Here is a 14,545-nt window from a genome sequence, read left to right as displayed (position 1 = left end):
TAAATGTCCTCCCTACAACTGGAAAAACTTAACTGAATTACATGCATTTTGAATCCCATTGTTAGCAGGAAATCCCACTGGCTGTATTGCAGATCTTATCATGACACCAACCTATGTAGAAGTTTTATATGGAAACAAGGACACAGATCTCTTCAGCTAAATAGCAAATGTATTTGGAATCTTTACATCATGTCCTGCATACTATTTATTCAAGGAAAGAAACATTCCACACAGTAGTGCGTTCTAAAACCCATTGCTACTGGTTTGCACGCCTGTTTGCATGTACAGAAGCATCCTAGGCAGAGTCTCCCACCATCGCTGCTACTGCTTCACAAAACCAGGCTGAAACGGGAGCAACCCACCACTGATTCCACATTAATATGAAATATTTGGTAGTATCTTTAACTTTATTTGGATTTTACCTGAATTTTACCTATACCTAAGATTTGTGAAATATATTTTCTCACTGAGAAACAGACATTGTTTTCATATAGATACTTTACAGGCATGGGGGAACTGATATAACTTCCCCAGGCCTATATTGTTTATGTATGGTATGTTGTGTGCATGTTTTTTAAATTATGGGTTTTTAGTTTTAATTATTAGATTTGTATTCTACATTGGTTTTTTTTTCCTATTACTGTTGTGAGCCGCCCCGAGTGTACGGAGAGGGGTGGCATACAAATTTAATAAATAAATAAATCAATAAATAAATTTATAAAAGATGTATGTGTATTATGCATGAGTGGATCACGATTAGGTCCAACATGCACTAAAGGATAGCCATATGTATTCTGCTTAATTGTAGCACGTAGTACATGAGATCAATGCAATTTGGGTGGTTTAGATAGGATATCAAATCTGCACCACAAAAACCCTGAGAGACCAGTACTTAACTTTCAAGCAGTACTTGAAAGTTAACTTTGCAAAACAAAATACACATTTCAAACTATCCCAACATGGTATTTGCATAATATGGTGTATGAGCCATGGGACAGTATGCATTAACAACTCAACACAAGTTGGGAGGTAGGAAATTTTGTTTACTGCAGTCCATATTAAAATTGTTCTAGCAGATCAGAAAAAGTATTTAACTGGTAAAATGACACTGACGGAAGTATACTATGTATGCATGTTTAAGGCTACATAAATATGGATGACACTAGAAGGAAGCAGAAAGATACAAGCAAGTTAAATTCTGTTGTTAAGAGAATCGAATCAACCGCCCCGAGTTTACGGAGAGGGGCGGCATATAAATCCAATAAACCTAACCTAACCTAACTAGATTTTTGCAAACCAACTCTGGTAGCTCTAAAATTGGCAGGTTATTCTTTTCAATCTTTTAAGATGTGGGTTCCATTTCCTTCTCCTTCCCATTTTTTTTCTTGAAAACAACTTTTATGGAAAATTCATGCCAATCATTGAACCAGTATATAGCCAATGAATTCTGGAACTGTAGTTGCAATTCCATACATACAAGAAAGTGATCATCAGTGAATATAATGGGATTCATTATAGACAAAAACATATAGATTCAAGGTAGCATTTATGTACAAATTAAAAACCAATTACTTTTTTTTTTCCAAATGAGCCAAGGGGAAAAAAAATGTTTGAAAATATGGTGCACTATATATATACTGCTCTGGCTTTGGGATACATATATGACTCAAACAGCAATGGAATAAACACTTTAAGATACATTTATTTTAAATATTGTTTACCCATTTCCCTGCTTTCAGTGACCCTGGACAGAGAATAGAGAAACAAAAACAAATGCTTTTGTGAAAATGATCTGAACTTGTGAAATAACAACATATGGTGGAATATGACACAATCACATATTATTTCACTCTTTCTCTTTGTATGTCATTTCTTTAAAAAATCTGAATGTAATACAAAATGTTTAGAAAGGCACATTAAAAACTTAAACAAACCTACAAATGTTTCACACCTTAAATACAAAGAGAGATTTTAATGATAATTCATGAAACCAGGATAGTGTTAGATGTACTGTTTGCTCCATAAAGTGTTATGACAAGGATTTCAATATAGCATTGATACAAATGCTGAATATTGTCCATTTGGTTTTATAAGAACATTGGTAAAGAAAGAAGCAGTGATGTTCAGTTATGAAGTGGGTGAGTCCATGGCTACCTATATAGACATTTGGTGATTGCAATGCATTCTTTGGCAAATTGAAATTCACATTACATATTTTTTATCTTAGCCATACATATATTTTTTGCATTAAAATGGTATTCTTTAGCACATTAAACTAATTATAAATAGTAACGAAAAACAAGGCTGTTTTAGGATGATAAAAAATTGATTCAAAATCTCTGAAAGATGGTAAGGTTAATTCTCGGTACAATTCAAAAGACAATAATTATTATCATCATACTATTTTCCCAAACATCCAACACCATAAATTATGCACTGATTCTATGATTTAAGCATAAATAAGATACTGGATGAGAGGATGATGGTTACTGAAATCCAATCTTTGAAAGTATTATGCTGCTGTTTATCCTAATCAGAATCACTATGCAGCATAGCGCATAGTGCAAAGATTTTTTTTGTATTTGCATATGAAAAAAGATGGAAGATGCAAAATATTTGATACCAATTTTGAAATCTGTTTTGAAATCCAAATACTACTTTGCTCTGATGCTGTGTTAATATTATTCAAAACCTATAAAATGATTTAAATCAGGAAAATTTGAGCAAAAAATTAAATGACACATAGTATCATTCTAAATAGTTATTTTTAGATTTCAGGTTTTTATTTTTAGATTATTTTTATTTTTAGATTTTAGATCTCAAAAAGAATATTTTCATTGATTAAATATTTTCCATAGTATTTTGAGGGTATAATTTTGCTTCTTTTACTATCAGAAACAAAAAATTCTAATTCACATGTTGACTGGCATTTCCAATATTTAACAGCTGATTGGTACAAATACTTCATCATTGTGAAATGTGATGTCCAACATGCTTCGTTTTGACTGACAAATCTAGTAATGTTTATATTCCTTGATTACAATTCAAATGGATTATAAAGAATTATCCCAACGTGCTCCTATCTGAATAAGTTGCTGATAGACATGATTGAGTATAAAAGCTGCTAAGCTCATGATACTTATGAACTGATTTGTATATCACATTATGCTATATAATTAAGAAAAGTAACATTTTCACATCCATTCTTTGCTTCTTAAGTGATATACACAAGGCACTAAGCAATGGCAAAAAAGATTTGGCTATAAAATTGTAGTGAATTTTCAAAAATAATTGTACTTCTTTAAAATTATATAACAAAACAAGGAAACCCAATGTAAAAGGCTTACAATTAATTTCACATACATAAGACACACAAAATTGATAAATAAGACAATAAATCTGCAAAATTGTTTTAACATACCCCTTCTAAAGTTACATTCCTTTACAATATTTAAACAATCACAATTTCTTAACCTTGGGACTCTGACAACAACAATGTGCATAATATTTCATTCATTAATTACTAAGGATACATACTCTTTACAAAGAAATAGATAAACTTTTAAGGCAAATCACAGGAAATGGCTTTGCTGGTAGCCCTTCTTTAAATATTTGAAAATAAGCTATTTTAATATTTAAACATGTTAAAATAGCATATTAGTGGACAAAAATTCATATCAAATCAGTGGTTTGGGTTTTTATCAAATAATTTCTAACTGAATTTCACATTATTTTTGGTTTTGAGTTTTGATTTAGAAAATAATCCAAATTCTAATTGTACCCGAATTAAAAATAATCCATAATTCAATTATTTGAGCCTTTAAAAGTAGGCAAATGGACTGTCCACCTCAAAAAAGGCATTTAAAGGTGCATATTTGTGCAACACAAATGTATTCAAGATATGCGTAAAATTTTCCAATTATTAAATGCTTGAATACCTTATGAAGACCAAAGCTTAAAAAGAACACAATAGCTCCTATGGGCAAGCAGAGTTACAGAATAGTACTTATTTAATACTGAGCAAGGCAAATATATATATGTTCTTGTTTTGCTATATCCTCTCAATTGCGCCAAAGGTAACAGTTATTAATAGGCTGAGTATGACTTTAAATTTAGGAACAGGCATATTAAAATGAGTAAGGGCTAGCCTAATCTGTGGTGTTCTTCAAAATATCATGACAATAAAATAACATAATTTCCTTTCCATCTGTAGCACCATAAGTTGACCGTGCAATAAGTGGAAGACCTCACATCAGATTCTTGGCCTTATCATTTGATTTATACATGTATTCATTTAAAAAACAAATCTGGGTTAGGAGAATGTTATATCTTTCTTGGCAACTCTTCAAACCTAACGAGGGGGAAGTCCTTTTCAGTCTTGGCAGTTTATGACTTTGAACTCCTGCTTACATCACAGAAATCTGGGAACCATTCATTACAAAAGCACTTAAGATAGTAGCATTTCCAAGAAAGCATAGTCTTACAAAGACAAGGCAGTGGAAGAGAGAATGCCGTGCCATAAGCTGAAGCCTTCAAAATTAAAGAGCCCAAACAAAGGGAGAAAAAAGGTCTGTTGACTGCCCAACAGTCAAACCATATTGTCTTCTTCCTAAATGTTTTTAGGAAGTAGATTGGTTAAAAACACCAGAAAGCTTTCAAGGCATACTATGGATAGAGCTCATTGGAGATTCTGGACAAACAACTTTCACAGGCTTGAATTCCAGGCAAAGAGACACTCTTTGAGTTACATGTCTTCGAGTCACATGGCTTCTGATAACTCCACTATTCCTTCACTAGCTAGGACTTCCTTTTCCATGCTGGCACAGGTCGTACCTTCACACAACTTCTGTTTCAGTTTATTGAGCTCATGCTCATGTAAGATTCTTTGTGTTAAGTACTTCTCACGTTTTATTTTAGCCTTCACCTCAGAGGGGACATCTGGAATCATCCAGGCCACAAAGAATTTTACAATGAAGACAACATGCTGGAAGAGAACACAAAAGAGAAGAATACATAAAAAGAAGTTATGGAAACATGGCGTCACTTCTCCTTCATTGTTTTAAATGTTTGCAATGTGCACTTGGCTAAGTAAAGTTTAGTACTTCTGCAACTTCAGTCTTCGGAGAGGGGCGGCATACAAATCTAATAAATTGAATTGAATTGAATTGAACTTTAAACAAATATTTATGCCTTTCTTCTGCACCAATTTTAATGTTACCAGTGAATTCGTTGGATACATGATTTATAAAAGAAAGTCCCTACTGCCATTGCAATTTACCATATTTTCAGAATATAAGACGCACCAGCATATATGATGCACCTTAGTTTTGGGGGAGGAAAATAGCAGGGAAAATCTACCTAACAGATATTCATCTGGCTAGCTTGCTTATTCTGTTCAGTTTCTGCACATTATTTTATCTCCTAGTTAGGACTGAAGAAGCCTTTTTCAGAGGGAATAGGAATGAAAACAAGCCTACAAAGATTTAGGGCAGGAAAAAACTGCTTTTGGAAGGAGTAGGAATAAAAAAAACTGCTGCAAGCTTGGAAGATTAGCACCTGAAAAGAAAAGCTTTTAAAAAGCTATATTTGGAGTATAAGACACACCCAGATTTTCAGTCTCTTTTATGGAGGAAAAAGTTGCATCTTATATTCTGAAAAATACGGTAACTTGAATCAGTAAAACTTAAATGGCCTCCCTCATTTAAAAGCACTCCTGAGTGAGTTATTCACTCACAAAAGTAGAAGATCTAAGTTTGGTGGTGCAAGTTCAATGTAACAATAAAGTGCCATATTGCATATGCTGGGAGCAAATTCAGTTGTCTAAATACTACAATCTTTATGTAGTAAAATGATCATGCTCAAAAGGAAGATGATTGTGGAGAACCCTTGAGCTTGCAGAACAATGCATCTATAAGTTCATGCATGGTAGTTGTTCATAGATTTGCCTATGTTTCATATCTTAATGGGGGACAAGAGTTCACATGTTCAATGACCTTAAAATATTGACTGACTGAGAGAAGCCAGAACAAAGGAGGCATAGAATTGTGGGTGCCAAAATGACACAGGCAGTGGTGTCATCATGCAAATTCTGCCTTTATGTATTTGTATCCAAACATAATAATGCATATTTTGTTTCCTTTGTCCTTTTCCCTTATTGCCTCCACTAATGAAAAGAAGCATGATAATCCAGAATTGCATGGTTAGCTAGCCAGCAGCCTGTGCAAAAATACTCCAAATGCAACTTTTTGACACAAGTCTCATTTCAAATACATTATTTACTGAGTGCCTGAAATGTTTTGTAGTATGCATGTGTGTATACCAGTATATACCAGTATATCAGTGGGTTTGTGTACATGCTACATTTTTTGGAAATGGTTTGCCATGCTGTTTCCTGAGGCTAAGAAATAATGACTGGTGCAAAGACATCCAGCTGACTTCCATGCTTAAGGTAGGATTAGAACTCTAGCTTCCTCATTTGTACTCCAGTACCTAAACCCATTTATTCATGCATATACACATGCAGGTTCTTTGCTACCTACATCATTGCTGCTACACAAGTTGCACTGGCTGTAATTCTGGGTGCTGGAAATCACCTATAAAGCCCTTCATGAAATAATGTTGTGTAATTTGAGGGACCGCCTAACTCCAGTTTTGTTTGGTATATTTGGGCAGCATGACTGCATGTCAGGCTTCCTCAGTTAAACATGATCATCATGTGCAGAGATCTTCAAACTTGGCAACTTTAAGACTTGTGGACTTTAACTCCCAGAATTCTGGAAGTTGAAGTCCACAAGTCTTAAAATTGCCACGTTTGGGGACCAAGTAATGTGCCTTCTGTATTGCAACACCCAAATCTCATCCCCAAGATATGTATGAGTCCCAAGCTGCAAGCACTCTGAAAGTATCTTCAAATCTAGCTCTGTTCTCAAGCCTGGGATTAGAAGTTTTGTGATGTCCTATTGAATTTTTTAAGTATTTTATTTAAGATGTTTTGTCCAGCATGTCTTATTTCTTATTCTTTTAAATATTGTAAGCCAACCAGGGTGTTTTTGGAAGGGGGGTGCACAAAATCCAGTAAAAATCTAGCTTTTGAAGATACATAGAAAATAATAGTATATAATTTAGCAATAATTAGTAAGCGGTAAATACTAATGAACTAGAAGTAAAATGAGGTTTTACTTTCATACGAGGGTCGCCCAGAAGGTTATGCACCATTTCCCTCCCTCAGGCTACAGTAATGGTATGAATGCGAAACTTTGGATATACATTATAACTGAATTGTCAGGGGTGCGTGTGTAAATTTTGCATTTCTTCAGACAGATAGTGTTTCAGTGTTTCAAAATGGCATCTGCAAGTGATGTATGTTACAAGCAGCGTGTCATCATTGAATTTCTCACTGCAAAGAAAGAAACTGTTGGGAGCATTCACAAGCATTTGTGTACAGTTAATGGAGAATCTGCATGGATCTGAATGGATGCCATTTGAGAATGACGAAGAGGTGATTTGCACAGTGCAGAAATGGCTTCGTGAGCAGAATAAGTGGTGGCATACAGGGCATACATGTTCTTGTATCTCGCTGGAGGAAGGCCATAGAACAGGACAGATTATGTGGAAAAATAGGGAGTGTAGAAGAAACATCATTCTTTCTTGTGTGTAAGTTTCATTGTGTTCAATAAATAATTGTTGAAGAAAAAAATGTGGTGCATTACTTTCTGGGCGATCTTTGTGTATTTACTGACTTACAATTTCCAGATTTTACAAACACCCATTCATAACTCTGGGCAGTTTTGTGTACCTAATTATTTCATAATTAAGCATCAAATTGTACCAGGATTTCAATTCCCATATTATCAAAACAAAGTCCTCCACTGACCTGGGCTTTATAGCAGAGTAACTAGATGAAAGCCTCTCCTCAATGCAAAACAGATGAAAGCCTACTTAGTTTGTTCCTCACAGTCTGAGAATCATTCAGGTGCTTTTTTTTTTACAAATTCCAAGTGAGGTTTCATCTATTTTGCATTGAGGAAAGGCTTTCATCTAGTTACTCTTCCACAAAGCCCAGAAGAGTGGGTGGATGGCTGCAGTGATGGTTGTCCTTCTAGAACTTTGTCCCATCTCTGTACAGATCTCTGGACCTCAGTCAGAGTGATCATCGGGTTCTTGATCACTTGATCATTTCTTACTAAGTAATTTATTGTTGTGTGCCACCCAGAGTCCATCATGAGATGGGCGGCCTATAAATCTGAATGAATGAATGAATGAGTGAATGAGTGAGTGAGTGAGTGAGTGAGTGAGTGAGTGAATGAGTGAGTGAGTGAGTGAGTGAATGAATGAATAAGGCTCTTTTCCAATTGCTCAGTTTAACCAAGTGACCAGCTCTTGGAAGAGTCCCGGCCGTACCAAACCTCTTCCATTTGAAAATTATGAAGATCACTGTGCTTTTAAGAACCTTTAGTGCAAGCAAAAATTTTATTGTAGTCTTCCCCAGATCTGTGCTTTGCAATAATCCTGCATCTGAGCTCTGCAGGCAGTTCCTTTGATCTCATGACTTTTGTTCTGCTACAGTATGCATTGGCAACTGTGACATTTTCTATAGAGAGGTATGTGTCTTTCCAAATTATGTCCAATCAATTTAATTAACCACAGGTTGACTCCATTCAAGGTGTAGAAACATGTCAGCAACTATCAAGAGAAATGGGAGGCACCTGAGCTAATTTTCATGTTTTTTTCAAAGGGTCTGAATACTTATGCCAAGGCGATATTTCAGTTTGTTCTTTCGAATACATTTACAGATATTTCTAAAATTACGTTTTCACTTTGTCATTATGGAGTACTGAATGCAGATTAACGAGGAAAAAATGAATTTCAGCAACTGTAGAATCAGGCTTCAGCATACCATGAAATTTTTTTGAAAGTACTACAATATAAAATATATACCTTAACTATAACTCAATATCAGCATATTAATTTTAGGAGAGGAGAGCAGCAGAACTTAACAATAATCATAAAAACATTTTACCTCCATAATAATTATAAAAGCCATTTTTGCGGCCAGGATGTGCCAGACTTGCATTGTGTGCATGTACTGCTTCTCATGATCTGGTGGATATCGATAATCCCTGTACCTGTTGAATATAAACATCTAAAGGTGAGCAGCTACTCTGAAGCACAGAAGATTACAATTGCTGTGGCATTTATATTCACATAAAGCTGTCAGTTAGGAGGACTTTTGATCCCGATGTTATTGTTTTGTTTTTTCAGTACAAAATCTGACTCATGTTTCTCATTTGTTCAAGCATAGCAAAAGCCAAAATGTGAGAATATATTTACAAGGGGAAAAGTGCACATATTAAAAGAGAGCACAAGGTGAACTGGATAGCACTGTGTGAAACATGGGGTGGCATCAATGAACAATAGAATACAAGATGAGTAGTAGTAGGCTCTACACTACAAGTGGAAAAGAAAAAAAAATGCTAAAAGACATCATTGCATAGGACAAATATATGACCAACAAAGAAACAGAGATGGTAGATAGTAAAAAGCTACAACACAAATATGGCAACCCTTTCATGTTACACTAAATTCCATGGGAAAAACTATGGAAAATCAAATAATTACTGAAAGGCTATTCTACCAGACATAATGAGACATCTGTGGGACAAGAATGCTGGAGAGAAAGGAAACTGAGACTACGGGGGAATATTTAAGCTTAAAAGTAGTACACATAATAAATTATCTTTGCTCAGACTCTGGAAAAATGCGCTGTGCAACAATCATCCATCTCATGTGCATTTCAGAAGTGGGTTCCTCCCGGTTTGCCCAAACTGGTAGCACTGGAGACATCCCTCCATATAGATGTAGTTCCATTGAGCACTACACATTGAGTGCGGTTAGTTAGTCAATTTTGAATCCATCTGGAGGTGTTGCTGTCCATCCCATATTTTTCTAGTTTATTTAGTAGTAGGTTATGGTCTACTTTGTCAAAAGTCTTGCTGAAGTCCAAGTAAACCACATCAACGGCATTCCCCTGGTCCAGTAATTTTGTCACTTTGTCAAAGAATGTTATAAGATTAGTCTGACATGATCTGTTTTTGACAAATCCATGTTGGTGTTTAGTTATTACTTTGTTTGTTTCTAGGTGTTCATTGATTCGTTGTTTAATTATCTTTTCCAAAATCTTCCCTAGTATTGAGGTCAGGATGATAGGTGTGTAGTTTCCTGGATTTGTATGATTTGACTGATTTGTATGGTTGTGTGCCCCTTTTTGTTTGTTTGTTTTACTGATGGATGTGGTATCTACAGAAGAGACCTGCAGTGGGAAATTTTTAGATTTGGGGATGGAGGTTGTTATTCCTTTGTGTGAGATTTTTAAAATATGCTGTAATTTTTTAAGATAGGGTGTCTTTAAAATACAGTAATTTTCTTAATTGAGTACAGTATATGCTAACTCTGTGTATTTTGTTGCAGTTCATGAGAGAAAATATGTTTTAACTTATGTTTTGAGCTTGTTGGAGAAAGAGGAACAACAAACAGTAGAATTGTGTTAATGCAACCTTTCTAGCTATATTTGTCCTCTGGTTGTAGAGACTGACAAAGGCTCACATGAGTTACAAATTCAAGCCAAGAATAAACCAGTTCTTGATTCAAAATTGCTGGTCAAAATCATGGTTTGTAAACCAAGTTTAAACTCTGTGACCATCAAACTAATGTCTATTATCTGATATGAATTCAGATAATTAAGTGGCACAAGCCATAGGAATATCTTAGCATTACAATTGAATTAAATTTATTAACAATTCAAATAATTACATTTCCCTATTTCCATCACTGATATTTCTCATATTAATTACTATAAAGGCATCTTGTCTGCAACCATCTCCAGTTTCATTGAACTGACAGCTAGACAGTTCATAAAGATGTCAACAGAATATATGTATAAAGATCAGAAAATCACAACTGATATTACAACATGTATAATTATTATATTTATATCAATATAAAGCATAAAATGGAAGAATTGCAACTAACCTGCAACTGGTAAATTTGCCTGGACTCTGTTCAGGTTTGTGTTTTTCAGGAAAATCTGAGATTTGGAATACTGAAAGACTATTATTAATGTATCCAGACATGGGTAAATCAGGATTCACAAAATAGGCATAATAGTATACCAATCGAGGAATCATATCAGATGTGAAGGCAACAATAAAAGCCTGTAGGAAATAATTGGTTATTTATGTTAATTAAGATATATCTTTTTATATTCTATGCATGTTATCTGATTAACCACCAGGTGATAAAGGATAAATTGATTTACAATTAAGATATTCTGCATGTCATATCTATGTTAATCTCTCAAAAAGGCCAAAACTAGTGGCTTTGATGATTTAAAAGGTTTTGCCCATATTTACCCATGTTTACCATTAGTAACCTAAAGTAATGACACCAGGAACAGAAGAAGAACAATAGCTTCACAAACATGAAATGTTTCCAATTTAATTTTAAAACCTAACAAAACACACAAGCCTGTTTCCGGCTTCAAGGAGTGGGAGATTGACGAGTTCCTTCCTCAAGTGATTTTTACCACATAGGTTGGAGAGATTACTCTTGCGTGCTAATTGTTTTTAACTTTGTGTCTCGGTATTTGGAAAGTCGTATTTTACTTCTGTTTTTCCCTGAGCATCTAGCTAAACATAAAAGTAGATACAAACTGAATTAATCAATCTGTGATCATAGTTCTGAGTCATTAAAATCAGAAGCAAGGGCTTGAAATTTCTGTTCTAAAAAAATGAGATATGATTTTTTCATAAATAAATAAAATGCAGTTGAAGTTAAATTTATCTAGATGGAAACTTTGTTTCTGTAAGAAAACCTGATTTTGTTGGAATATACTTATTAGTCTAAGAATTGCAGACTGTGACATTCCAAATGTCACACACCAGATCTTATTTTCCCTTTTCTCAGGGTGGTACATATACTGAACAATAGCATCAGAAGAACCACAGATTGATTATCTCAGTATTAATCACTTTTTAGAAATATAGTCAGGAATTATTAAAATAAGAAATTAATAAGGAACCACACTACTTTTAAGATCTAGCTGTTCGAAGAGCTCTTATTAATAGTTTTGTCTATTGTTGGCTTTGTTTACTTACGTTTGTGACAACAGACAAGATAGCCATCCCATTTAAGATTTCTTGCCAAATGCCTATGCTATGAGCTTTGGCTGCCACAGGCCTTCGAAACTGAGTTGTAAGTTTCCAAGAATCAACTCTAATCTCCAAGATGTTGTTCATTAGAGCAAGTAGGGGTGCCAAAGGAAAAGAGGCCACAAACAGAGTAATAAATCCAAACTGAATGACTGTATGGATAGAAAATAGCAGATAAAGAATTGAATTAAACCTATGAAAAGTTATATTTGAGATTCATATACTGTACTTAACACTATTAGAAACATTCATGAATAAAGTTAAGTGCAAGAATAATCAATAAAGTTAAGTGCAAGCAATTATTTGAGATATGCAAATGTTTTGATCTCAAACCGCAACTCACTATTCTGACCTCATTAAAGTTGAATCACTTCTCAAAGCTCCAGAAATTATATGTTCTTATTAAAATAGATGAAGTTAAGTTAGCGGCAGTTATTTATGAATGAAGTGTAAATTGATTAGAACATAAAACTTTTATACTATTTATAAATAGTATAAAAACTTTTATACTATTTGATGGATGATCTCTGGCGGGCCCGGGACAGGGGTTTATCCTCTGTCCTGGTGCTTCTTGACCTTTCAGCGGCTTTCGATACCATCGATCATGGTATCCTTCTGCACTGATTGGGGGGGTTGGGAGTGGGAGGCACTGTTTTATGGTGGTTCTCCTCCTACCTCTCTGGTCGATCACAGTCGGTGTTAGTGGGGGGGGCAGAGGTTGACTCCTAGGTCCCTACCTTGTGGGGTTCCTCAGGAGTTGGTTCTGTCCTCTCTGCTGTTTAATATCTACATGAAACCGCTGGGTGAGACCATCCAAGGGCATGGGGTAGGTTACCATCAGTACGCTGATGACATCCAGCTGTACATCTCCACTCCATGTCCACTCAGCGAAGCAGTGGAAGTGATGTGCCGGTGTCTGGAGGTTGTCAGAGTCTGGATGGGTGCCAACAGGCTCAGATTCAATCCAGACAAGACGGAGTGGCTGTGGGTACTGCCTCCCAAGGACACGTCCATCTGTCCGTCCATCACCCGGGGGTCGCAACTTGGGTGTCCTCCTCAATCCACAGCTAACTTTAGAACACCATCTTTCAGCTGTGGCGAGGGGAGCGTTTGCCCAGGTTCGCCTGGTGCACCAGTTGCGGCCCTATTTGGACAGGGAGTCTTTGCTCACGGTCACCAATGCCCTTATCACCTCGAGGCTTGACTACTGCAATGTTCTCTACATGGGGCTACCTTTGAAGAGTGTTCGGAAACTTCAACTTGTCCAAAATGCAGTCGTGCGAGCAGTCTTGGGCCTTCCAAGAAATGCCCACATCTCATCATCACTCTGTGGACTGTATTGGCTACCAATCAGTTTACGGGCACAATTCAAAGTGTTGGTTATGAACTATAAAGCCCTACATGGCACAGGACCAGATTATCTCCGAGACCGCCTTCTGCCGCACAAATCCTAGCGACCGGTGAGGTCCCACAGAGTTTGCCTCCTTAGGGTCCCGTCGACCAAACAATGACAGCTGGCGGGACCTAGGGTAAGAGCCTTCTCTGTGGGAGCCCCGGCCCTCTGGAATCAACTCTCCCCAGAGATTCGCACTGCCCCCACCCTCCTTGCCTTCCGAAATAGCTTAAAAACTCATCTTTGCTGCTAGGCTTGAGACTTTTAGATCTTCCCCATGACCACTGAATGCCTTAAGTATAATTGCTGAATGTTTGGTTGATAAGTTTTTTCTTTTAAATTGTTTTTAAATTGTAGTATTAATTGGATTTACATTATTGTTTTGTTTTTATATATGCTGTGAGCCGCCCCGAGTCCTCGGAGAGGGGCGGCATACAAATCTAATTAAATAAAATAAATAAATTGAAATTTTTATTTATTTATTTAATCCATTAGCATTCCAATATTATAGCATTCCAATACTATAAAGATGAAGGGGGTCAAAGTATTTTCCAAACACCTAAATGCAAGACAAGAAACAATGGATGGAAATTAACCAAGCAGAGAAAAAAACCTAGAAGTAAAGAGTAAAAGAGAAAAAGTTACAGCAATCAACTAATGGAATAGCTTGTCTTCATAAGCTGTAGGTTCTATTTTCTGTATATGTGTCATCCAACTTTCTATCTAAAGCGTCTTCACTTAGGTATACAGTGATCCCCCGATCATTGCGGGGGTTCCGTTCCAGGACCCTCCGCAACGAGCGGGTTTTCGCGAAGTAGCGCTGCGGAAGTAAAAACACCATCTGAGCCGAAGATTGGGGTTTCCCCGCCACCCACGCAAACTCCTCGCTGCTGCTGCCCCCCCAGGCCGGCTCCGATCCCCCAGGCCGGCTCCGATCCCCCAGGCC

At 36.1% G+C, this 14,545-nt stretch overlaps 1 protein-coding gene across 7 annotated transcripts in view; it reads right to left on the bottom strand.

Moving 5' to 3' along the window:
- Nucleotides 1-1,684: 1,684 nt before the first annotated feature.
- Nucleotides 1,685-14,545, bottom strand: part of ANO5 (anoctamin 5) — a 79,875-nt gene continuing 67,014 nt past the window's right edge. For all 7 annotated transcript variants that reach the window (XM_070761899.1, XM_070761856.1, XM_070761865.1 and 4 more), the window contains 4 exons: nt 12,153-12,358; nt 11,029-11,210; nt 9,020-9,125; nt 1,685-4,984 (listed from right to left, as the gene is read on the bottom strand). In XM_070761899.1, the coding sequence (XP_070618000.1) occupies nt 4,760-4,984; nt 9,020-9,125; nt 11,029-11,210; nt 12,153-12,358 (719 nt within the window). In that variant the 3' untranslated portion in view covers nt 1,685-4,759. The remainder of the gene's footprint in view (nt 4,985-9,019; nt 9,126-11,028; nt 11,211-12,152; nt 12,359-14,545) is intronic.

The sequence above is a fragment of the Erythrolamprus reginae genome, chromosome 1, assembly GCF_031021105.1.
Source record: "Erythrolamprus reginae isolate rEryReg1 chromosome 1, rEryReg1.hap1, whole genome shotgun sequence".
NCBI classification, from domain to species: Eukaryota; Metazoa; Chordata; class Lepidosauria; order Squamata; family Dipsadidae; genus Erythrolamprus; species Erythrolamprus reginae.
This window is presented reverse-complemented; position numbering and strand designations above follow the sequence as displayed.